The sequence below is a fragment of the Pyrgilauda ruficollis genome, unplaced genomic scaffold (genome assembly GCF_017590135.1).
Source record: "Pyrgilauda ruficollis isolate IOZ18807 unplaced genomic scaffold, ASM1759013v1 scaffold97, whole genome shotgun sequence".
Classification (NCBI taxonomy): domain Eukaryota; kingdom Metazoa; phylum Chordata; class Aves; order Passeriformes; family Passeridae; genus Pyrgilauda; species Pyrgilauda ruficollis.
Window position 1 is genome coordinate 3415944 of NW_024531821.1, and position 23918 is coordinate 3439861.

A 23918-nucleotide genomic window follows, 5' to 3' on the forward strand; every position below is an offset into this window, starting at 1 on the left:
GGCTGCAGAGCAGCACCAAAGCAAAAGGAAACTTGAGATGAAACAGAGTGGGGTCATTGGCTCCTGGCATTATCCTGAAGATGTTTGTCAACATTTTAGTTCAGCTAAATGGCCACTATTTTACAGAAATACAGAAATATTTTGTTTTGATATAATCATGATCTGGGGGGATAACTTTTGGAAAAACACATTAACCCTTTCCACACTGTACTTCTGAAGATTCCTGAGAGTAGGGCAGGGATGGCTGCAGCCTGACTGCATTATCTGAGGCATCTTTGGATTTACAGTCTTGTTCTCTAACATGTGTAGCACTCTTATGTTGAAAACACAGGGCTGAAACACAGCAAGGTTTGTAAGGAAAATGGTCTTGGGCCTTAACTGCCCCTCCTGCCCTCCTCAGGCAATCCATCAGTATGTGCGGACAGGCAGACCCGAGACAGGAATTCAGCTGATAAAGGGAATGCAAATTACAGGTACCGGGATGGTCCCTGGCCTCCCTTGCCGAAGCCAGTGCCTCGCGGGGCAGGAAGGGGCCCCTCGGACCCCTCTGGCTGTGCTGGGCTCAGGTCTCACTGGGCTGGGCTGGCACACGGAGCAGGTGCTGGCCATGCTCAGCGCGGAGCTGGGAGCGCTGGAGCTGCTGCAGCGCAGTGCCGGCACCCGGCAGAGGGTCAGCCGGCCCGGCTGGCGCTGTCCCGGTCCCCCTGCACCCCGGTCCAAGGCGGGCCGAGGTGAGCATCCCCGGAACGCGAGGCAGGAGCGCAGGAAGCCGGGTCCGGCCCGGGCCGGGCCCACGCTGCTCCCGCAGCAGCCCCGTGCCAGCCCCGGTGCCCGGGCTGCCCCGTGCCCTCGGCACATCGGCTGAGCCGCGGGGCCGCTGCAGGCCCGGGCTTGAGCCGAGCGCCCGGCGCGGCCCCGCCGGGAGCCGAACAGGTCGGGCGGCTCCGGGCTGTGGGAGGAATAATCGCTGGGGTTGATTCAGCGAGCCGGGGCGGCCAAACCGGGCGAGGATGGCACTGCGGAGCCAGCCGCGGCACCGCCACCTACCCTCGGCGAGCGGTGGCGTTTGAAGGACTTTACAGAGCCGCGGTGGAGCGGGCAGAGCCGAGCCGAGCCGAGCCGAGCCGAGGCAGGCGCGCTCCCCGCGGCGGGGGCTGCGGTGGGTGGGCGAGGGGTGTGCGCAGCGAGCGGCGCTGCCGCCGGAGCCCAGCACCAGCCGCTCGGGGCTGATGTTTATCGGGCGCTCTCATCTCCTGAGCTGTGAATTTTCCCGTGCCGTGCCAGTCCTGCGCTGCAGCCCGCCCTGCGCTCGGCTCGGGGCAGCGCCCGCTCCGCTCCCTGCCCGGCCCGGCTCCGGGACCCTCTGCCCGGCCAGCAGCACCGCGGCTCCGGGGCTCAGCCCGGCCGCGGCCCGGAGCCGTCCCCTCGCTCCAGCTGAGTCAGGAGTGACTCATTCGGAGTCGGCTGCGGGGTGCAGTTGGCTGGGAGCGCAGCTCTGGATGTAGGTGGCTGCGCTCCGCGCTCCGGCAGCGCAGCTCTGCTCCCTGCTCCTCGCCCTCCGTGCAGGATTGCTGCCTCAGCCAGGCTCTGCTTCTCGCAGGACGGCATCTCGGGCGGCTCCGGTGGATGTGGGGTGTGGATGGCCCCGGGCCCGCTGCTGAAGGGGCTCTGCACTGAAGATGGATGACTTGGCTCTCCTTGACCTGTTGGAGTGTCCCGTGTGCTTTGAAAAGCTCGATGCCACAGCAAAGGTGCTGCCGTGCCAGCACACATTCTGCAAGCCCTGCCTGCAGAGGATCCTGAAATCCCAGAAGGAGCTGCGGTGCCCCGAGTGCAGGACCCTGGTCCTGGGCAGCATTGAGCAGCTGCCCTCCAACCTGCTCCTCATTCGCCTCCTGGATGGAGTCAGGTGTGGACAAAACGTCACCAGGTTTGGCTCGGTCCAGAGGTCGGGGCTCCTGTCCTCCCCCGCCTCCATCAGGAGGGTCCCCAGGGGGCTGCAGCTGCACCAGCACCGGCTGGCAACGAATCCCCGGATCCACATGGAGGGGGTAAGGAGGTTCTTAGTTCTTTCTTCTGCCCATGAGCTTGGAAGGGTTCCTGCTGTGTGCCCAGAGCCAGGAACCTCCTCTGTTAGCAGCACTGCAGGGTGCTTGAAGTGGGACTGAGTGTTTGTGTGCAAATTTGGCTGCTGTTTCAATGTGATATTTGACTGTTTCAAGCTCACTACAGCAGAAATTGACTTCCAGGCTGAGACAAAGCCAGCCTGCCCTTCTTACAAAAACTTCCCAGCAGCTCTTTTCTCAGATTTCAGACGCTTCTGGCTTTTGAGGGCATTTCAGGTGCTTGGACTTTCAGGCAGTACACTGCTTTTGACTGATAGCAATTAAGTCAGTAATTGCAGAGCTGTAACTGTTAGTGGTGGAGAAGGTATTTCCATAGCTGCACCTCGGTTTCCTCGCACTGGAAAAGAAGGGGGGGTGCCCAATGCAGCTGCTGTTGTTCTGTCCAAAGTTCTTGGAAGTTCACTAGTTAAGGATGTTAAATTTGACTCACTTATGACTGTACCTAGGGATGATTTACTAGGCTAATTTTAAAATTCTAAGTTAGTTCCATCATTTTCTTTAACAATACAAAAGCTTTTCTTGAGTAATGAGAACAGGATATTAGATCTGTTAAAAGAGCTTGGCTTAGTTGGAATTTAGGGTAGAGGCTTGTGGCTTCACCTTTACCACATTATATTCCTGGATTTCCATTTCTCTCACCTGAACTGCTCCGTACAATGCCTCTAAAGCCTCTTAATGGCACTCAAAAGCTTGGCTGAAGGGGCTGCGGAGCCCCAGAGCCTGCTCAGAGCTGTAGAGGTGCTGTGCCCCGCGCTGGAGCCACGCAGCCGTGGCTGTGTGCTGTGGGTGTGAGCTGGCACGGGCACCCAGGGAATCTCTGTGGTGCTGATGAGGATCTGGATGGGTCACACACCAACACCGGGCATCCCTCGGGAGCTCCTCTCCCTGCTGTTCCCCTGTGCCAGCCTGAGCCCGAGGCACCGTGTCCCCTTCCCGGAGCACTGCCTGGCACAGCACAGCCAGGGCAGGGTGGGTGACACTGCCCAGCCCGGAGCAAAGCCTGGCACAGCACAGCCAGGGCAGGGTGGGTGACCTGCCCAGCCCAGAGCACTCTCCTGCCTGCAGCACAGGGCCAGGGCAGGGTGCAGCAGGTCCTTGGGCTGCCAGGGCTCCCTCCACAGGGCCCTGCTGGGACCCCCCAGCCCCCGGGGAGCTGCAGGAGCTGCTGCGGGACAAACCATGGTGCAAGGGACAGAGGGGCACAGGACCAGGGCAGGGTGGGTGACACTGCAGCACAGGGCCAGGGCAGGGTGCAGCAGGTCCTTGGGCTGCCAGGGCTCCCTCCACAGGGCCCTGCTGGGACCCCCCAGCCCCCGGGGAGCTGCAGGAGCTGCTGCGGGACAAACCATGGTGCAAGGGACAAGCCATCCAGCAGGGACAGCTTTCAGGCACTGCCATCCCGGGCAGCATTCCAGCTGACAAGGAGAAGGTTGTAGATTTTCCAACTGGACTCTCCTGGCCCTGGATAAAAGAGCACAAGTACGCTCGTCTGGCTTTCTTCTCTCTCACTCATTTCATGTTTCTTTAACTGGTTCTCAGGACATGTAGGAACTTGCTGCTGGCATATAAAGGCAACATCCATCCATCCAAAGCTCCCAAAAGCTTTTAGGACCAACTTAAGACCAAACTCCTGGAAATCAGCAGAGCCAGTGAGCACTGAGGGAGCTGTGGCTGGCTCCCTGGCACTGGGACAGCCCTCTGAGCTCCTGTGCCTCTCTGGGAAGGGATATAAAACACATTACACTGAAACACTCTTAGACTTAATTAGTTACTTAATTATAAAACACTTTGGAATCCTCTGCTGCAAGGTGAAGAATGCAATGTATTAGTCACGTTTTGGTTTTAGTGGTTTTAAATACCTGCATTCAGGACCAGATGTTACTTTGGCTACTCCAGTGGGGTGTTAATGGATTTGGAGCCTCCCCTGAGCTGGCACTCGGTGACAGCAGCACGTCACCCAGCACAGCAGGGACACATTTGAAAGTGCCTGTGCAGTGCAAGATGAGACAGTGATGAGGGTGACTTGTCATCACCCTACCCCATGGTGCTTGAGTTCCAGGGTCACCTGAAGGAGTCTGGGTAAGCAGAGACCTCCAGGTGCTTGTGAAGCTCAGAGCAGGTTGTTTTTGTCAGGAACCGTGGTGAGAGCAGCTGCCCTGCCCTGCTGCTCACCCCACCACAGCTCTCCCCTGGCTACTCAGAACTGCAGTGCCTGCTGCAGCAGAAGGTCACGGCCCCCCAAAACCAGACTGCCCCAGGCTGCAAGGGCTGCTGATCACCCCCTGCTCTCCACCACCTCGTGCCACAAAGAGAACACTCCTGACGTGCCTGTCACAGCCCTGCAGCCAGAGCCACCACCCAGCCAGGACAGGGGCCAGCCTTTGGTTTTACCAAGGCTGTTCTATGAATAAACTCCCTTCACTCCCTGGAGCTGAGAACATCACAAGTTTGATCAAAGTTTCTCTCTCAGCAGAGATGTTTCCTTGCCAGCTCTTTGCTCTTCGTGCTCATGAGCATCCATGGAGGCAAAAAATCAAATCAATCCCTCATCACCCAGCCAGCCAAGAGCTGGTCTCCTTCGGAGCAGGAGGAGGGAGCAGGCCCCCACGGAGCTGCTGGCTTAGCACAAACACGGCACTGCTTTGCGGTCAGGAATTTCCCAGAGCCAGTTGTTAAAAAACAGGGAATTTTCTAATTACAGCCCATCCCAAGCGATTTATTTGCTGGCATTTAAATCCCTTTTGAATCCACTTCCTACGAGCTAGCGTGGTGTGGGCACGTGCTGGCTTTGTGCACGTGGAGCCGTCCGTGTGTGCCGCGGCCACGCCGAGCCCCCAGCCCCTGCTCTGCCCACAGCTGCCCCCACACCTCGGCCAGGCCCTCAGATCCTGAGCCCCAGTGCAGGGAGGACCTTGGATTTTCAGCATCTCCACATAATAAACCGTCTGGAATTTAAGAATAAAGGGCCTTGCTGGGAGGTGTATGTGCAAATGAGCCACGCTGGAGCCTTTGAACTCCGAGGAGCCGCCCCTGGCATGTGCCAGGTGTGGGTACAGCTTGTGCTGGAGCTCCTCCTCGCCTGGCCCAGCCCCAGCGTGAGCTGGTGAGCGAGCAGAGCGTGTGTGCTGAGCTGTGCAGGAGCCCCCCTCGGCCCTTCGGGGGGCAGGGTGACCCCTGCACACGGCCAGACCCCGTCCAGCGCCGAGCCCGGCTGCTGGGCTGTGTCATGGGAGCATGGGACAGTGAGCCAGAGGAGAAAAGTTCCGAGTGTGACAGCTTGCCTTAGGAAAACACGGACCACGCAGATTTAACTGTGACTTGGGCTATTTTCTCTTTGCATGAACTGAGTGCTCAACACCCCCTTCCAGCATTTCATGGGAGATAGACAGATAACACCTCTATTGGGATAAAAATACTCTGCACTCCAACGTCCCACCTTCACACGGACGTCTATAGATAGTGCCTGCGTCTTGGTATTTTCTTCTCCTCCAGAATCATCTCCAACTCCTTTCTGCCTTTGACAGACAGGACTTGGATTGCTGGAGCTTCTCGGAGTCTTGTTCAAAGCAAGCTCCATGTTTGCACCTGGCAGAGGCAAGCGAGTTTCCTGGCCTCCTCACTGAGCCAACCCCCTTCCCACCTCCCAAAGGCCCCAGCAGTTCCTGTGTAGTCACAGCAGTGACCCCAAAACGTGTGTCCCATCCCTCGGGCTGGCCGAGCGCTCTGGGGATGTCACCACCCGTGGGTGCTGCCCTGGCCTGGGCTCTGCCTGCGTGGTGCTGGCTCCTTTCCCCCAGAGCATCCTCGCAGCTGCTGGGGTGGGTGGGGCTCACAGAGCCCCTCAGCAGGACACGGAGATGCTTCATGTGGCTACAGAATTCTGAGTGGTGGTACGGCCTTTCTGGAGGAAGGATTTGTCCCCAGTCTGCTCCATTGCCGTGTCCCATCTGGGCTTGTCTCACTCCAGCAGAACGAGGAGCTGCTCCCACAGTGCTGCTGGCACCCTGTGCCAGGCATCGGTGTGTTTTCTCCCTCTGCATGCAGTTTTAGCACTTTTGCCTACTTCAAAGAGAGTGAGGTCAGCGTAGGCTGGCGGGTGATGCAGCTCCTGAGAGCTGTGTGAGCAGCAGAGCCAGCACAGGGCACCCCTGGTGCCACCTCTGCTGAGGAAACCCAAAGACCTCCACGGCCAGCAGCAGGAGCCAGTTTCCCTGGTTTTACAAAATTAGGTACCGAGCTGCAAACACATAAAAGTGTTTTAATTTGTTTCCAAGGCAATGAGTCAGGCTCAGATGGCGAGTCAGGAATAGCACAGCAGGGCTCCTCTGCGAGCTCACCTGAGCAGAGCCGGGGTCAGCCGGGAGCCCCAAAGTCTGAGTGCCCCTGAGCACCCCTGAGTGCCCCCTCTCACACCCTGCTGCTCTCTGGCCACTGTCCCGGGGTCCATGGGCTGGCACTGGCCTGACTTTGTGGTTTTCCCTGCGGAGGGAAGGGTGGGCAGGAGGCAGCGTGCCGTGCAGCTCTGCAGGTGCAGGGCTGGGGCAGCAGCGTCCCGAGGGACGGGACAGCTCTCCCTGCTGCCAGGTCTCAGCCTGCAGTGCCAGGCCCGGTGCCCACTGGCAGAGGTTGCCCAGGGCTGTCAGCGCTGGTGAGGAGCCACAGCAGCACTCCCTTTCCAGCACAGGGAGGGCCGGGGAGCAGCGGGAGGGAGCAGGATGCCGGTTCCTCCCTGCACAGTAAACAGCCTCTTGTGAGAACCGTGCTGCTGAGGCAGAGCATCATGACTGGGCACGCCGGGGGCTGACACACTTTGTTTTCCGTGCAGCTTAGAGCCATGACACACAGCCCAGCGCTGCCCGGGCCTGCTGACGGCAGCAGGGCTCCTCTGATGCTGCAGCAGCCAGCCAGGAGCCAGAGAGGCTTTCGTGCCCACTGGGCAGCCCCAGCCCGCCGGGAGCCCCTGCCACGTCCTCTCTGTCCTCTCCCAGCCCCGTCCCTGCTCTCCCTGTGCCCGCCCTGGGCGCTCCTCCTGCCCACCCGGGTGTCCCCCGTGGTTCACCCAGGCAAAGGGAAGCAGCTGTGTCCCCCTGGCAGCCGCGGGGCATCGTCAGCTCGGGGCATCACCAGCTCGGGGCATCAGGGCATCACCAGCTCAGGGCATTGCCAGCTCAGGGCATTGCCAGCTCGGGGCATCACCAGCTCAGGGCATCACCAGCTCGGGGCATCGCCTGCTCGGGGCATCACCAGCTCAGGGCATCGCCAGCTCGGGGCATCGCCAGCTCAGGGCATCGCCAGCTCAGGCACTGCCAGCTCAGGGCATCGCCAGCTCGGGGCATCACCAGCTCAGGCATTGCCAGCTCAGGGCATCACCAGCTCGGGGTATCGCCAGCTCAGGGCATCGCCAGCTCAGGGCATTGCCAGCTCGGGGCATCGCCAGCTCAGGGCATCAGGGCATCGCCAGCTTGGGGCATCGCCAGCTCAGGGCATCCCAGCTCAGGGCATCACCAGCTCGGGGCATCGCCAGCTCGGGGCATCGTCAGCTCGGGGCATCACTAGCTCAGGGCATCACTAGCTCAGGGCATCGCCTGCTCGGGGCATTGCCAGCTCGGGGCATCGCCAGCTCAGGGCATCGCCAGCTCGGGGCATCGCCTGCTCAGGGCATCGCCTGCTCAGGGCATTGCCAGCTCAGGGCATTGCCAGCTCAGGGCATTGCCAGCTCAGGGCCAGGCGTTCCCGGGGCTGGCTGCCTCGGCAGCTCTCATCCTCTCCTTCAGAGAAGCTGCTCTGGGTTTGCTGTAATCATTTCCCCCATTCTCCATTCCACCTTTGCATTCCAAAGCCAGGCCAGAAGTGCCGGGAGCCTGGGTGCCGTGGTGCCCCAGGGCTGTGAGTGGGCACGGGGGGTGGGTGCTCCCAGCCCCTCTGCAGCCCTGCAGACGGAGCAGCACAAAAGCAGCTCAGTCCATTCAATCCACATCCCCAGCATGTCCCATGATGGCCAGCTGGCTCAGGAGCCGGTGGCCACCAGCAGCAGCCGTGGCCAGCGCTGGCCTCCCCTCTGGGCAGGCCCGGAGGGAACGGGGCAGCTCCAGGGCTGACGTGAGCAGGAGGGACTGGCTCTGTTCTCCCTGCTGCACACAGTCTACGTGTGCTTGGAAGACAGGAACAATCCTCCTCAGGGAAGAAATAATGCAGAAACCACCCAACTGTCTGAATCCTCAGAATATAATTACGTGAAGAGATTGAAATGACAAGTTCACTTTTGAAGGTTTTGTTCTCTGTGACAAGGCTGAAGTTATCTCCTCTGCCGAAATGCAGAAAAACAGAATTGTAATGGCAATTAATTTACATTCAAATAGCTCTTTTCATCCACCTGGATCCTGCAGAGCCCTGAACTGTGCTAGCTGAGCACACAAGCAGGTGATGGGGCTCATTCATGCCATGGAGACATGGGCAGTCATGGCAGGATGTTGGAGGCAGCTCTCAGGAGTCAGAGTGGATGGAGTTGTTGTTGATCATCTCCATAAAAAGGCAGTGTGTGCACGTCCTTCGGTGTCAGTGGTGGGTGACAGCCAGCTCCAGGGCTCAGTGCCAGTCACAGCTCAGCAGAGCAGGGCTGTGCCCTCAGGTCTGTGCTGGAGTCACTGCCTGCCTCAGGGGAGGCATCCCCAGTGCCCGGGGCTGCCCTGTGTCCTGCACAGGTCCGAGACACCCTCCCTGTGGGGCAGCTCCTGTGACCCCCAGACTGGCACCGGTCCCTTGGGGTTCACTGCAGAGGCATTCAGCAGGACGGGCACCGGGGGAAGCTGCTCCAGGGCATTCCTGCCCGGGTCAGGAAAGTCAAAGCTGGGCAAACACCGGTGCAAGCCGGTCTGAGGCCATTCCTGACCCACCTGCCAGCAGCGTCCCCGCTGTCCTGCTGGGCTCTGGGGGCCAGCCCCGAGGTCAGCGGCAGAGAGTCAGGAGGATGCAGCAGCAGCCCTGGACAGTGAGGAGCTGTCCCAAGGGTCCCGTGCTGCTCTCCCGGGTCCATCCCCGTCCCTCTGCTGGCCCTGCTGGTGAGGACGAGCACGGGGGCTCAGGAGGGTGCCAGCGGTGCCACCAGCCGTGTGACACCGAGCTGTGCGCGGCAGGGGCTCGGGGCTGGGTGGCTCCAGCCCAGACCCGTTCCTGGCCTCGGCCTCCCCTGGCTGCTGTTGGCACCCCTGCTCCCTGGGCTGGTGCCAAAGGACAAGGTGTGGGCACTCCAGCTGCCAGCAGCAGCCTCTCCCCTTCCTGTGCTCCTGCCTTGCTGCCGGTGATCCCTCCCCAGCCAGTGGCACGCGCTGCTGCTCCTTCTCCTTTTTGTGGATTCCCTTGCCCAGGGCAGGGGTCGTTCATGGGTCCCCCCTGCCAGCCGTGAGCAGTCATTTCAGCTCCTTTCAGACAACCACAGAGTGCACTTCTCTGCTAGGAAGAGATGTCCCACTTGCTTCCTCACACTCATATACGTATTTTTAATCTTTGTTTTGTGCAGAGGGAGACTCAAAGGCATTGGATGGCTGCCCAGCGCAACCGATGCCAAATGCCAAAAATAGTGAAAAAAATAAAATCTTTTCTCCCTTACTGGCCTCAGATCCACTGAGAATGGGGACAAGGAGTTGAAGTGCATCTGCCATGACCATCCCTGCTGGCAGAGTGGCCAAGGAGAGAAAAGCATCTCCCCCAGAGGCGGTGCTGATGCAGGGGGGCTCTGCCCCACACCCGGCATTCCCTCTGCCTTCTCTCCCCAGGGCTCCCCCAAGGCAAGGCAAGGGGCACCCGGGGCTCAGCTGCTCTGAGAGCCTGATGGAGCTCCTGGGTCTCACTCAGGCATGATGGAGGGGAGAACAGAGGGGAAAATCAGGAAAAATGAGGCGGCACTGAGAAAGTGACAGGCACCCCCACAGTGGGTTCTTCGCTGTATTTCTCTCTCTCTGCTGCTGGGCAGCAATGCTGCACACCAACTTTCAGCAGCCTCCAGCAGCTGTCACAGAGCTGCTCCCAGGTTTTCTCTCCAGCCAGGGACAGGCCCACGTGTGCAGTCCTTGGCTGGACAATGTGCTGCCACTGCCGCCCTGCTGGAGTGAAAGGCTGCTTTGGGCTGACGAAAAGCACCTGGACGTGCTGGCGGGAGAGGCTCCAGCAGAGCAGAGCAGGTCCTGCTCCCCCTGCCAGGGCCACGCTCTGGCCGGGACCGCCTCTCCCTCTGCCCTCAGCCACCCCCGGCACTCCTTGTCTTTATCACAGGTTAATTAGCACCCCAGTTTCTGCCTTTGCAATTAACCTACTTTAAATAAAGCAAAACAGATCCCTCGCAGAGGATCTGGGGCAGCCGGGAGTGGGCAGAAACCAGCCCTGGCTCAGAGCAGCTCGGAGCTGCAGCCACAGCAGGGAGATGCTGGCCTGGTGCCCACCCCGGGGGCTCTGCTGGCCCACCCCAGCTCCAGCACCGTGCCTGGCACTGCAGGGGTCAGGTGTTCTTTCCTACACCCTACAAACACGTTAAAAAACGTGTGTTTTACACACGTGTGTCCTTCTGAAATCCCCAGCTTGCTGCTTTATTTTGTGACAGGGCACTTCAGTTGCTGCCTGTGGGTAGGTAAAGGCTTAGTTTGCGTCCTAAATGAAGTTGGGAAATAGATGGGATATTTTTGGCTCAGTGTCTGAATTTATTTTAAAAAATTGAAATTACCAAAACCTACAGACTTTGGAAAAAGCTGACTTGGGTTGGGAGATTTGAAAGGGCAGAAAGGTGTGAGGAAAGGGTTAAAGAGGAGGGGAAGAGCCGAAGGTTGTGAGTGTGGTTAGAGGAAGAAGGAGCCCATCCATCCAGCCGTCCGTCCGTGCATGGAGTGGAGGGCTGTGCTCAGCCAGAGCTGCCCCCACACACTCCTGTCCCCCTGGGCTTTGGGTGTTTGTCCCAGCCTGCCCTGCTGTCTCGTCCCCTTCCCTGCTGAAGAAAGAATATTCCAGACTCCCTGCACTCTGTTTCTTGCTCCCCGTTCCCAGTCAGCACCAGGCATGCATTTCATTTCAGAGTTTCTCTTCTTTTTAATACATTTCCATAACTCGTTCATGCTGCCTTTAATGTTCTGCTGTATCCTGCTGTTCCCTCACCTCCCAGACGTTGCTGCTCCTCCTTCCCAAGCCCTGTTCACCCTTTGTGAAGGTCCCATTTGTGTTCTGGCTGCTCCTGAGGCAGTGCCAGCCCTGTGCTCCTCGTGCCAGTGGTGCCAGCGTGGCTCTGAAGGAGAGCTGCTGTCCCCAGCCTGTTCTCCTCGTGGCAAGCTCACCTGTCCAGGTGTGTGTTTGCCCCCACGGATGTGATCCTGGTTTTCTGGTGAGAGCAGCACTGGCCAAGCCTCCCTTGCCCGTGTCCTTTCTCCCAGCAATGTGCTGTCAGTGTCACTGAGCCAAGCACATCTGTTTACTCTGAGCACAAATTAAGAGAGAGAATGACTTAATTAGAACTAAACATTAGACTAATTGCTTCCCATTTCAAAGACTTTGAAGTAAAAGCAGTACATGAGATTTTTCTCGTCTTGCTTCCTTTTCCCTACCAGGCATCAGGGTTTGGGGATGCTGGAAGTTGCCCTCTTTCCAAAAACGTAACTATTGCCATGGGAAATTCGATCTTTCCCACACTTCTAGAAACTAACGTTGAGATTCGTGCTTCTACCTCCTGAGCTCTGAAAAGGGGCTGAGAGAGAGGGAGCTCTGCAGGAGCTCTGCCTGAGCCCTGGCCACAGACACAGCAGGATTTGGGGAAATGCACAGAAAAAGGCAGGAAATCTGGAATGTGTCACTGGAGTCTGCTGTGAGATGGGTGGGAGGGGGTGACTGTGGCTTGGAGAAGCTGCAGGGCACTGTCCTCACCATGCCACAGCACCTGGCAGCCTCTGGAGAGAGGAGAAGGACAATGCAGAGCCCCGGCAGGAGCAGCGGAGCCGCCCCTTGTCCCTGGGCACTGGCACGTCAGCCTAAAGCTGGCCAAGGCTCCAGAGCTAGGGACAGACCCAGCTGCCCAGCTGGCCAGCAAGGAGCTCACGTGGGGCCGAGGAGAGGGCAGAAGGAGCTCAGCACTCGGGTTATCCCCGAGGAGGGGCTGCAGCCTGCCCAGAGCCCTCACTGCAGGCACAGCAGAGCCCCAGGCAGAGCTCAGGGACAGGCAGGGCTCAGCACAGCAGCTCTCTTAGGGCAACCTGGCCATTTCACCTGGCTCAGAGTCAACATCACAACGTCCCTGCATCTCTTCTGGGTTTGCCATGTCTCTTCTGTGTCACATTACACTGCAGCAATGGTAACATGAGCCCAGCCCTTCCCAGCACGCAGGAAAAGGCTGGATTAAACCACAGTCACACGTGTTACAGCAGGGATGGAGCCACGGGAGCACAGAACCTGCACTCACCTTGCTCTGCTGTGTTCTCCTGGCAGGTGACAGCCACCAGCTCAGCTGGGTGATGGCTGAGACCTCCAGTCCCTCTGAAATAGAAATACCTGGGCCATTAAAATAGATATTGTGTTGGAGGAGCCCTTATAGCAGGCAATAAGATCCCATGGGAAGACTAGTTTAAGGCCTTAACTGTTTCTTAATATTCTTAAACAAGTCCAGCCTGCTTTTCATCTTGATACAAACTTAGCATAAGTATTTGGGAGCTTGTCTTCATTAGTAAAACCCATCAAGGAAGGATGTGGGTAGTTAATCCTAATAAATGCATGCTTAAGCCTTAGACCTGCGCATTTTTTTTCTCCTGAATTACGAGTGTTTTTGGGGAGCTGGGTGTCAGCCGAGCTGCAGGGGCTGTTTCTCGTCCCCGCAGGTGCCGCGGGCCAGGGCGCTGTACACGTACCGCGGGCACAGCCCCGGCGAGCTGCGCTTCAACAAGGGCGACACCATCGTGCTGCTGCGGCAGCTGGACGAGAACTGGTACCTGGGCGAGCTCGACGGCGCCAGCGGCGTTTTCCCGGCCAGCTCCGTGCAGGTCATCAAGCAGCTGCCGCTGCCGCGCCCTCTCTACAGCCTGGAGCTGCGGGGCCGGGACAAGGCGGAGAGCCGGGACACCCCCACCTTGCCCAAGGTACCCCCGCAGCACGGCCCCCAGCCCCTCGGCAGCTCCTCTCGGCCGCCGGAGGCGCCCCCAGCCCCTCGGACCCCGCTGCCGGCGGCCACCGCCCCGCCGCGGCACGCAGGGGGACAGAGGGACAGAGGGACAGAGGGACAGAGGGACAGAGAGACAGAGGGACAGGGACGCGGGGGGCGCGGCGGTGCCAGCCCTGCCCAGGACAGCCCCAGAGACCTTCCAGCCACCCCCTCCCCGGCAGAACGCTGCCAGCCCTGGTCCAGACGTTAATCGTGCTGTGCAGCTTAGCTTGAGATGCAGGGTGTACATGGCACCAGCACCAGTTCCTAGAAATAAAATTAATACTTGTAGTGTCCATAATTACAGCAAGCTCTGCTTTGTGACTGTTTATAGGAGGACACAAGCAAAACAACTTATTTGAAGCTCTAATATATTTTTTTTAAATGACTTTTCATTTAATGAAATCATTTCAGCTTCAGTAATGACTTATTCAAGTCTGGCATTGAGAGACACAAGTTAGTTAAGGGACACATACAGCCACCAAGGAATTAGAAATTAATTCTAGAGAGGCAAAGGCAGGGCTACTGTGGGAGACACAAGGCTCTCCTGGCTCTGACATGCAGTTTGTGCCCCACTTCATCGTGTCTCCTGGGATTTAGATAGGCAGAAAAACATTTCCAGTTTGCACACACAGAGAAATGACAGGATGGCCATGGCATGTGTGTACCTACATGCACACTGTGGGCTTTAAGCGTTATTTTGGAGAGGGAAAATGAGAAAACTGCCCCTGTTGTAAAATGTCAACATCTGGAAGCCACCTGTACCTCTCCTGCCATGGTCTCCCTGTCCATCCCAGGCATCAAGCACATTGCCTCCCACGAGTGGGTGAGAATCTCAGGTTTTGCAATTCATTAATGTCAGCAGTAAATCATGATTAATTCCTCTGGCACCCATCGTGGTGAAAAACGCTGTCACCACATGCCCTTTGCTACTAACACCCTGATCAGCAGTTTCCAAGAAGTTCTGTGTGAACACTGCCCGTATGCAAAACCAGGGCCTGCCTCTCCCTCATCAAGGACTTGCCCAGTCCTTGGCAAGCCAGGGGTTTTTCAGTGGAAGCAGCATCAAGCCATGAATGTTCAGGCTGACAGAGGTGGAACTGGGTGGATGTAATCCTGCTGGGAATGCCACCATCAGTGGGGGCCTCTCTGAGCCCCTGCCATACCCTCAGCTGCAAGATGCCCCCACGTGTGCCAGCACAGACGAGGGGGAAAGGGCGACGAGTCCAAACATCCCTTCTAATCCAGAGTTAGAGTTATCAAGTACAGCTCTCCCGGCACCTCTGCCAGCCAAAGCTCTGGACAAGGAGAGTGTCGGGGGGAGCGCTCATCCTCAGTAACCCCTTGTCTTAGCACAAGTTTTAAAAACCAATTTTAATTTTGCTGTCAGCTTTGAATCGGAAATTTTACACCCAGAGCTTGTCACTGACACCAGATGAGAGAAATGACAGAGCCCCAAGATTTTAAAGATAACCCGGTAAAGGTAACGCCGCCCGACCCCTGCTGCCGGAGGGAGAGGGCAGCAGCAGAGGAGGGCTGTGCGGGGGTAACTTCTGACCCCCCCGTGCTCCCGTTGTCTCTTGCAGCCCAGCCCCGCGGTCCAGCAGCTCCTGCAGGCCAAAGGCCGCTGGTCCCCGCCGCCCAAGGGCGCGTCCCTGCGCGCCAAGGCCAAGGCTGCGGAGCCGGCCGCGTTCCCCAAGGCGCCCGAGGCGCGGCGGAAGAGCCTGCGGCAGTTCTCCATCACCACGGCGCTCAACACCCTGAACCGCATGGTGCACGCCCCCGCCGAGCGCCCCGCGCTGCACATCAGCTCCCCCGTGCTCATCAGCTCCAGCAACCCCAGCGTGCCCACCCAGAGCAGCGAGAAAGCCGAGCCGCCCTGCAGCCCCCCGCTCCAGGTAAGGGCTCAGCCCCAGCCCGGGGTGATCCTGGGGCACGCGGAGCCTGGGGCTGGGCTGGGACACAGAGCGACCTGCTGGAGTCCTTCCCCTCCAGGCAGAAGTCTCGTTCCTTCTGCCCACTCTGACCGGAGATCTGAGCACAGAATCTTCACAGATATCTGATATGGGAGGGAAAGGGGCTTTTACATTGCTAGGACCTCTTTCATAGTGCAGGTTGCTCCACTTTGCTCCTTTTCAGAGCAGTCACCCTGCCCCTGGCAGTCCGTGTCCAGGCAGGAGCACCCAGCAGGCGCTGTGTCCTGGGCACCAGCCTGCAGAGAGCTGGGATGTGATACCCCGGGTTACAGAGGGGAATCAAACCCTACAGGAGTTCCATAATTCAATTGGAACTGTATCCTCTCTCTCGCCCCCAAAAGGGTCTTTCCCAAAAGTCTTGGTGTGAATCACTGCCAAGAGCAGAAACGAGAGAGGGGACATGTCATGGCTGGGCCTTAGAAGGGTTGGAAATCGCTTTTTTCCCATCAGCAGTGCTGCTGCCCGAGGTTCGCAGGGGCACCTGTGCCATTTCTGGGGCTGCACAGGATGCAGCTTTCCTTCTCCACCTCTGGCTTTGGGCTGCAATGGCCGAGCTGCAGGGCTGGGATCCCTTCCAAGCCCGGCTGGGCACTGCCAGGGTGGCAGGGAGCCGCGGGAGCAGGGGCTGCACCCCGGACAGCAGCAGCCCTGGCCGAGCCCGGGCGGGGGGCTGTGCCGGGGGCTGCAGAGCTCCCCCCTCGGCTCCTGCCCGCCTGCCGTTCCCGCACCGGCCGCAGGGCCGACTCATCTGGCCCATAAAAGGGAATTCCCAGCGCTGCCCCAGCCTCCTCCTCCGGCTCCCGCTTCCCCTCGGCTGCCAAGCCGGGCTCGGCTGGAGCCAGAGCCAGTCCGCAGGGCTGCGGCGGCCGTGTCTGTGCATGTGCCTCTTGTGCAAGCGGCTGTGGGGCGAGGGCAGCGGGGCACCCACGCCCTCCCTCTGCGCCGCTGGAATCTCTTCCCAGCACAACCCAGCTGATTCCCCGCGCTGGCAGTCCTGGCCGGACCGACCCGGAGCTGCTGCTGTGCCCTGCACAGGGGAAGGGAGCTGCTGTCCCAGCACCCCCGGCTGTCCCGAGCCATAAATGATGGGAGCCGGGCGGGCGCGGTGCCCAGAGCCCCGCCGTGGGACGGGCAGGGCGTCCCTGCCACAGGGACACTCCCAGCAGGGACCTGCCTGTGTCAGCAGAGCCGGGGTCACATCGGTGACACGCCAGAAAGGGAGATGGAGCCAGAGAGGGATTTCGGGAGAGGCAGGGAATTAAACCCTTTGTACTTACAAGGACTTGCAAGGTACTCATGGGAGATCATCAAGAGTGCTGAAATCAGTTGTACGTGACTCGAAAATATTTCTCCCAATCTTTTTTCCCCTCTGCATGTTGCAAATGCAAAGGCAGCTTTGAGGATGCTCTAAATGATGGCTGCTCCCAGGCACAGGGGAACACAGAGGTGAAAACCATGGAGCTTGCCACCCAGAAGGGGACATTTCAACACACTTCCATCAGGAAAAACAGCAAAAGGCTGTCATTTTGTTCCAATGCAGAAAAAAAAAAAAAAAAAAAAGAAGCTCCAAATATCCAAATTTCAAGCATTATGGTAATTAATAAAACAGAATTATAATTTCCAGTCAACTTTATGAGCACCTGGTCCAATCCTGCCTGGACTAGAAAATGAGGAATGCAGAGAAGGTTTGAAGCTGACCTGCTACTCCAGGTCCGAGACAGAAGCTGGAATTGCTGGGGTGTTTTAATTAATTTAATTTACTGGAGAGCACCAGAGCGGGTGAGTCACTTTTCTGTTTCCCTAGGTCCTTGCCAAGCCAGTGCTCCAGCAGCGCATTACAAACATGACCACTAGAAATTAGATTTGAAATGAACATGAGATTAAAGCCCCGGCTTGCATCATTAAAGATGCTGTGGCCGGTGGTGGGGAGCGCAGCTGCCAGCCACATCCAAGCGCGGCGGCGTTCCGCTGCCCTGCGCTCCCCGCAGCGCTGTCCCCACGCTGCTGCCCCGGCCCGGGCACGGCAGGGCACGGCCAGCGCTCCGCCGCCGTGTCGCCTCGCGGCGCGGGCAGGGCTGGCTCCGGACCGGAGGGAGCCGCTGCTGGCAGCTGCTCAGCCCGGGGAGTCACACTGTGCTGCAGGAGGGACAGCCCGGGAAAAGGGACAGCCCGAGAGAAGGGACAGCCCGAGAGAAGGGACAGCCCGGCACGAGGGACAGCCGACACTGTGGTGGCTGGTGCCACTCTGCAGGTGCCAGTACAGTGGGGAAGGACCAGGTGGGGGTCGCTCACAGGGCCTCGATGATCCTGGAGGTCTTTTCCAGCCTAAATGACTCTGTTATTCTGAGTCTTCCTCTTGCTGCCTGGTCTTCCTCTAAGTCAAATTTTCCAGACTCTTCTAAATTTCCTGAAAGGTCTGGTGGTTTTTTGAAGGGTGGGTGAAGCCAGTCAAGTGTTAGCTGCTCCTCCAGTGGCTGAAAGGAGCTGATAACCAGATGAATAATTTGTTTTCTTTGCTTCCTTTCTCCCACAGGTCAGCACCTCTTACTACCCCTCAGCAGGACCCCTGGGGCCCCCAGCAGCCATCGTGACCCTTCCCCACCTGCAGCACCACGGGCCAGCTTACCTGTAAGGAAACTGGGACGCTTTGGGGCACGGGTGTGGTTTGCTGCAGCCTCAGCACAGCTGGCTGCTGCCAGGCAGGAGGTGCAGGCAGAGCAGGGCACAGCTCGGATCCCAGTGCAGATCCAAGCAGGAATGTGCCTGGCTGGCCTTAGCCAGGGCTGGCAGAGACCTGCCACCACAGCTGAGTGCATCTTTCTGCCTCACTGCAGTCTCTGTGGAGAAACAGTTCTGCCTGTTTGTCGATAATACATTTTAATTTTATTTAAGTGTAAAGAAACTAATTACTCCTTAAGTGCCTCTAGTTATTTATCCTGAAACCTTCATGGCCACCAGTGTTTTGAACAATCCAATTTCTGAAAACTTTCACAGAGTTAAAATTTGCAGATAATGCTCTATGATGATGACATCAAGGTGAGATTCACCACCCTGGCACTTCAGTAAAGCATCTAAAATAACAACAGCATCACAACACGCTGTTTACTCAGCACCCCTGGTGCCCAGAGCAGCACCACAGCTCAGCTCTGTGCTGGGACCCACACACACCATCACCAGCCAGCCAAGACTCCAGCACACAAATAACCCAAAGGACAAGAGAACTCCCAAGACCTTAAAATAATTTGTAGAATAATTTGAGCCAGGCCCAGGGAGCCCCTCACACACCAGCCCAGCAGGGCAAACCTCCAGATGCTTGTGCTGAACAGGAGAGAGAGAAACCCTTCTGAGAGGTCTGGGGCAGCCCTGACTATCCAGACACCCTGTCTGTTGTTGTTTGGTAAATAACACCTGATACTTGGGGTGTTGGGCTGTAACTCATTGATTCCTGGAGCAGATCACATTCCCCTTGGAAAAAACAACAGTGCAATTAAATGTGTTACACTGGAGACAAATTCAAGTTCTTTAAGGAACAGATAGGGAAAAGTTTTGAGAAATACACCATTTTCTTTTGCTGCTGTTTTGCTGTGTGCTCATGTGTGGGTCAGAGAGAAGAACAAAGCTTCAGCCCTCGGTCCCAATCCCAGAATCATAAAAGAGAAGTCTAGGGGGGATTTCAGATCAATTTCTAGTCTGATTTCCTCACTATCTTGGAGCGGAGTCATGTGCCTCCTCCTCCCTCCTGCTCTGTCCATTCTCCATGGCCTCCAGAGGCTGGGACTCCTGTCCTTGTGTTCCAGTCAAGGAGGAGGAGGCAGGGAGCCAGGGAGGGAGGAAGGAAAGCAGGGCAAGAGTGGTGCTCTTCCCTGCTCTTCCAACACCTCCTGGTGATGCTCCAGGCAAGCAGATCCAAGGCCTCTGGCTGCAAAGGCAGAATTGCCTGATGCTATCTTGAACACCAGAACTGTGCTCTTTCAGGAACTTTGCCTTAGGACAGGTACTTGTCAGGCCCTGATCCGTGTTTCTGGTGGGGCACTCGCTGTGTGAGGTGCAGAGCAGCAGCTTCCTCCCCCCAGCATTTGTCACCCTGGGCTGGCACTTCTGGGACAGAAACCACTTCCTGGGGTGCTTTGTTCCCCATTCCTGCTGGCTCTTCTTTTATCCACGTCCCCTTTGGCCTGAGGTGCCAGGCTGTTTCCTCCTGCGAGGTCTCTCCACAAACGGCAGCACCCGAATGCTCGGTGCAGCACTGGCTGAGGAGGCTGCAGGCACAGCCAGCAGCATCCCCCCCTGCAGGGTCACACCACAGAGCTCCGGGATGCTCCAGGCACAGCCAGCAGCATCCTCCCCCTGCAGGGTCACACCACAGAGCTCCGGGATGCTCCAGGCAGGGCCAGCAGCATCCTCCCCCTGCAGGGTCACACCACAGAGCTCCGGGATGCTCCAGGCAGGGCCAGCAGCATTCTCCCCCTGCAGGGTCACACCGCAGAGCTCCGGGATGCTCCAGGCACAGCCAGCAGCATCCCCCCCTGCAGGGTCACACCGCGGGGCTCCGGGATGCTCCAGGCAGGGCCAGCAGCATCCTCCCCCTGCAGGGTCACACCGCGGGGCTCCGGGATGCTGCAGCCGCCCCGCCCGGGGCAGTTCTGCCTCCCCTCATGCCCTCTCTCCCCAGGTGCGTGGCTCTCCACTCCTACGCGGCTCACGGACCAGACGAGCTGGAGCTGCAGAGGGGAGAAGGGGTCCGTGTCTTCGGCAAGGAGCAGGACGGGTGGCTGCGGGGCATGTCCCTCGTCACCGGCAGGGTCGGCCTCTTCCCCAGCAACTACGTCGCTCCCCTCTTCAGGTCTGGGACTTCTTACATGAAACCAAAACGGGGAGAGGGAAGGGGGTAACACGTAGAACTTGGGGTGCTCTTGCTTCCACAGAGTACCCAGGGCAAGGCATCCCCCCAGTACTGACAAGGGACCCCCCAGAACTGGCCAGGGCCAGGGGTCCCTGTCCAGGTGGGATGGCACCCGGCAGCCCTCGCCCTTCTTTTCCAACAGGAAATCCAGTCTCTCCGACTCGAAGATGCCTGCCCTGTACACCTCATGGACGCTGTCGACCTCCTCGCTGTCCTCGCAGGGGAGCGTGTCCGAGGGCGGCCCGCGGCAGAGCCGGGCGCTGCGGCCGCTGCTGCTGCCCGTGCCCGTGCCCGGCCCGGCCCGGCCGGCACCGGCCCCGCTGCGCCGCGGCCGCGGCAGCGCCAGGAGGAGTGAGTGCTGGGGCCTGGGAGGGAGCAGGACGCGTTCCCAAAAAGCACACCCACTTTAATGGTTAATGGTCCCTCAGCCCCGCTCGGCCCGGCTCTGGCCGCTCCGGGAATTCCAGGGGGTGTGACTCAGCGTGGAAAAATCCCTTGCAAAGCTTTGCGCAGAGCTCGGTGGTTGCATTCTTTACAAGGAGGCCGCAAGGTTTATCTTCATCCCAGACACGCGGTTTTGTAATGCACTCCCAAGGGTATTTGGGAGCCCAGCGTGTGTTCCCAGCCCTGGCAGCGGAGCAGCTCCTGGGGGCAGCAGTGCCCTGGCAGGGGTCCCTGTCAGTGCTTTCACACCGAAATGGGTCCCGGTGCCCAGGGGTGGGCGCAGGGTGACCCCTGGGAGCTGCAGCCCCGCACACAGCGTGCTGTGAGCAGGGCTGCTGGTGCGGGGCTGTAACCGCGCTGTAACTGCGCATTTTGGATTCCTGACCAAATGCCTTTCCGTGGTCCTTGCTCCCCAGACGGATCCCTGCAGAGGCCAGGACAGGCAGGGACCCCCGTGCAGATCACCGGCTCCCTCAGGCGTCCCTCGGCTGCGGGGCGACCTCAGCACTTCCAGCTTTACCCGCACGTCAGCTCGGCCCCGCACAGCGTCCCCCCCGGAGCTGCCGTGGACGAGACAGCGAGGCCGAACTCCTCCTATGAGGCTGCACCGGCGCTGCTGGTCAGGGCAGGGGAGAGCCGAAGCCCGTCCGTGTGCAGCTCGGTGATCCTGGACGCCAAAGACCCCTCGGCGAAGAGCGAGGCAGCTCCGAAGCCGCCGGCATCAGCCCCGCCGTCCATCCTGGTGAAACCAGAAACCTCCCGCAACAGCGCCGAAAAGGTACGGCCAGAACCTGCCCGAGCCCCAGAGCATCCCCCGGAACCGGCAGCGTCAGGGCCAAACCCCCGGGGGCTTTGCTCCATCCTCAGCAATTTCTTCCCACAGAAATCGCTGGGACTGACACATGCCTTAGGAAATCGGGTATTGGTGCTGCCGACGCAGCTGTTCCGATTAAGCCCTGGGGAAAGGCAGGGCGCTGCAGGGCTCTGTCCCTGTCACCAAGCTCAGTCACAAGCAAACCTCGATACTTTTCTGAGGTCATAAATTGGGCAAGAATCTGTGAGTTTGGGAGCCAATGCCACAGAACTGGTGTCAGGCAGAGCTTTGCAGAACTCCCCCGTCTCCCTCATGTCACTTGAGCTGAGCCATTTGGAATGGGAATTTCTTTCCTTTTTGGCAGCCAGAGAGAAATTTCATAAAGGTAAAATCATTCTGAAAATTGCCCTTGTGACAGCTTCCCTTTCCCACAGTACCCAAAGACGTGCCCAAATCGTTCCACACGCCCCCAGGAGCCCAGCCAACCTCAGAGCTCCCAGGCAGCTCAGCATCAGCTGAGAGCCGGCGGCTCTGCGAGGGCAGGATCTCCTGGTGCTGCGCTGCCTCCCGCTCCCAGCCCGCTCTCCCCGAGCTGCCAGCCCTGCTGTGCAGCTCCCCGGGCTCTCTGCCCCTGCCACCGGCCGCGCATCGCCGTGGGCTGCTCTGCCCCCGCGGGACCCGGCCCCCCAGCACATCCCCGCGGCTCCGCAGGGCAGGGGGGGAGGGCAGGCTCTGCAGTCCCCGCCTGACTCTGGCCCCCTTCTCGCTGCAGCAAGTGAAGACGGTGAGGTTCCAGAACCACAGCCCGCCGCCGCCCAAGCGGCACAGCCTGCAGCCCTCGCCGAGGCTGCCCCGCAGCAGGACCGAGCCCGGCCCCGAGGGGCTCCTGCCCGAGCCCCGTCTGGGCCCCGAGCTGCTGCTGCTGTACTCGCCGCGCCTGGGCTCCAGCCCCCTGCACCCGCGCCGGGCGCTGCACCCCAAGGCGCTGTCGCTGGACCTCTCGGGGCAGCTGACCTTCCCCATCAAGAAGAGCTACAGCAGCATCTCAGCAAACTGAGCGGCTCACCCGCGCCTGCCTTCCCCCCGCTCCTGCTCCGCTCCAGCCCCGCATCCTCCCCAGCGCCCCCGGGCAGGGGCCGCTCTCCTGCCCGCCCGCACCTCGGGAGCTGCGGGGCCTGCGAGAGCTGCGGGCACCTCTGCGGAACCCGCAGAGCCCCGGGCTGCCCGAGCGGGGAGAGGTGCGGGGCTCCACAGAACCCACCTTCCCCGGGTCCTGCAGCGGCAGGGGAGAAAGCGTGCAGGTATCGGAAGGAGTGTCACTCGCTTTGATCTCCTCAGGGCTGCAGGAAAGCCCGCAGAGATCTAATACCGGCTCATTACCTGCCTGCCTCAGGATAAAGAAACCATAAATCAGAATCAGTCAGCTCCTGGCTGGTGATTCATGCTGCCTTTGAGGGGAGAGGGTCACTCAGATTTTTTGTTAGGCTGGTTGCTTGCTTGCTTTTCTCAATGGTTTTAGCCCAGGAATTTTAACACAGAAGCCTAAAAGGTGATTTGGAAGGCAAAGAGCCAGTGGAAGGGGCTTTGCCATCACTGCAGTCACGCAGGCTCTGCAGCGAGGGCACTGAATCTCCCTTCTCCTCATTGCTTGTTTTCCTCTGTCACCTGTCAGCTACCTCCTGCCCATGAGCTCCTTCCAGCCCCTCCACCGCCCGCCCACTCAGACGTGGCTGCTGTAAATATCTTCAGTGGGATTCATGGGTTTCAGATGCATGAAACACTGTCTGTGTAAGAGAGAGCAGAACTCAGAGCTCACCATGCCCAGACCCCGCTCTGCCCCAGCAGCCCCAGCTCTGGCTTCCAGCTCATCCCAGTCCAAGCGTTCTCCTTGAATCCCAGGGAAGCCAGCAGAGCTCACAGCTGTGCCTGCTCTCCGCCAAACCTCTGCACAGCAGATTTTGGTTTTCATGCTCGGTTTCCTTTGCTGGTTTATCCCTCGCAGTTCCCAGCCCAGCTGCAGGCACGGCCGCCCTCTCCTGACAGGAGGAGCTGTGCTCCCTCCAAACCTGCCCCGAAATCCCATCCTCGGTTCCCTGCCTACAAACCCGGGGAAGGAACTCCACTGTCAATGGAGACTCCTCAGAGGAGGACATTTTTTCCTAAAACTACACAGAGGGAATGGATAAAACAATTCACTACGCCACAGCCCTTGGAGCTTCCCTCTTCCAGATTTCCTGTTTGCGGAGCAGGAAAGCTGGGTCTGCCTGCGGGATTTTCAGTGGCACAGCAACCTCCAAGGCACAGATCTGTTGTCACTCTGTGCCCTCTGTCAGTACTGCAGCTCCTGCAGAAACACCCCGGCAAGCTGAAAGCAAGCTCTGTGCCCAGCTGTAAAAGGTGGCAGCGGCTGCAAAAATGAGGGTGAGTCCAACTCAGCGACGCCACCCCAGAGACAGCTGAATGCCACAGGGGGGAGAGACAAAGTGCTGGCTCT

The 23918-nt window shown here is 58.9% G+C and overlaps 1 protein-coding gene across 1 annotated transcript; it reads left to right on the forward strand.

Annotated features, from left to right (window-relative positions):
- Positions 1-1679: 1679 nt before the first annotated feature.
- On the forward strand, positions 1680-22481 carry SH3RF2 (SH3 domain containing ring finger 2). The gene is made up of 8 exons (XM_041490000.1): positions 1680-2051; positions 12968-13225; positions 14874-15185; positions 17797-17891; positions 19936-20106; positions 20309-20517; positions 21027-21388; positions 22197-22481. Exons 1-8 carry the CDS (start codon positions 1680-1682, stop codon positions 22479-22481), a joined length of 2064 nt encoding a protein of 687 aa, XP_041345934.1.
- The last annotated feature ends 1437 nt before the right edge of the window (positions 22482-23918 follow it).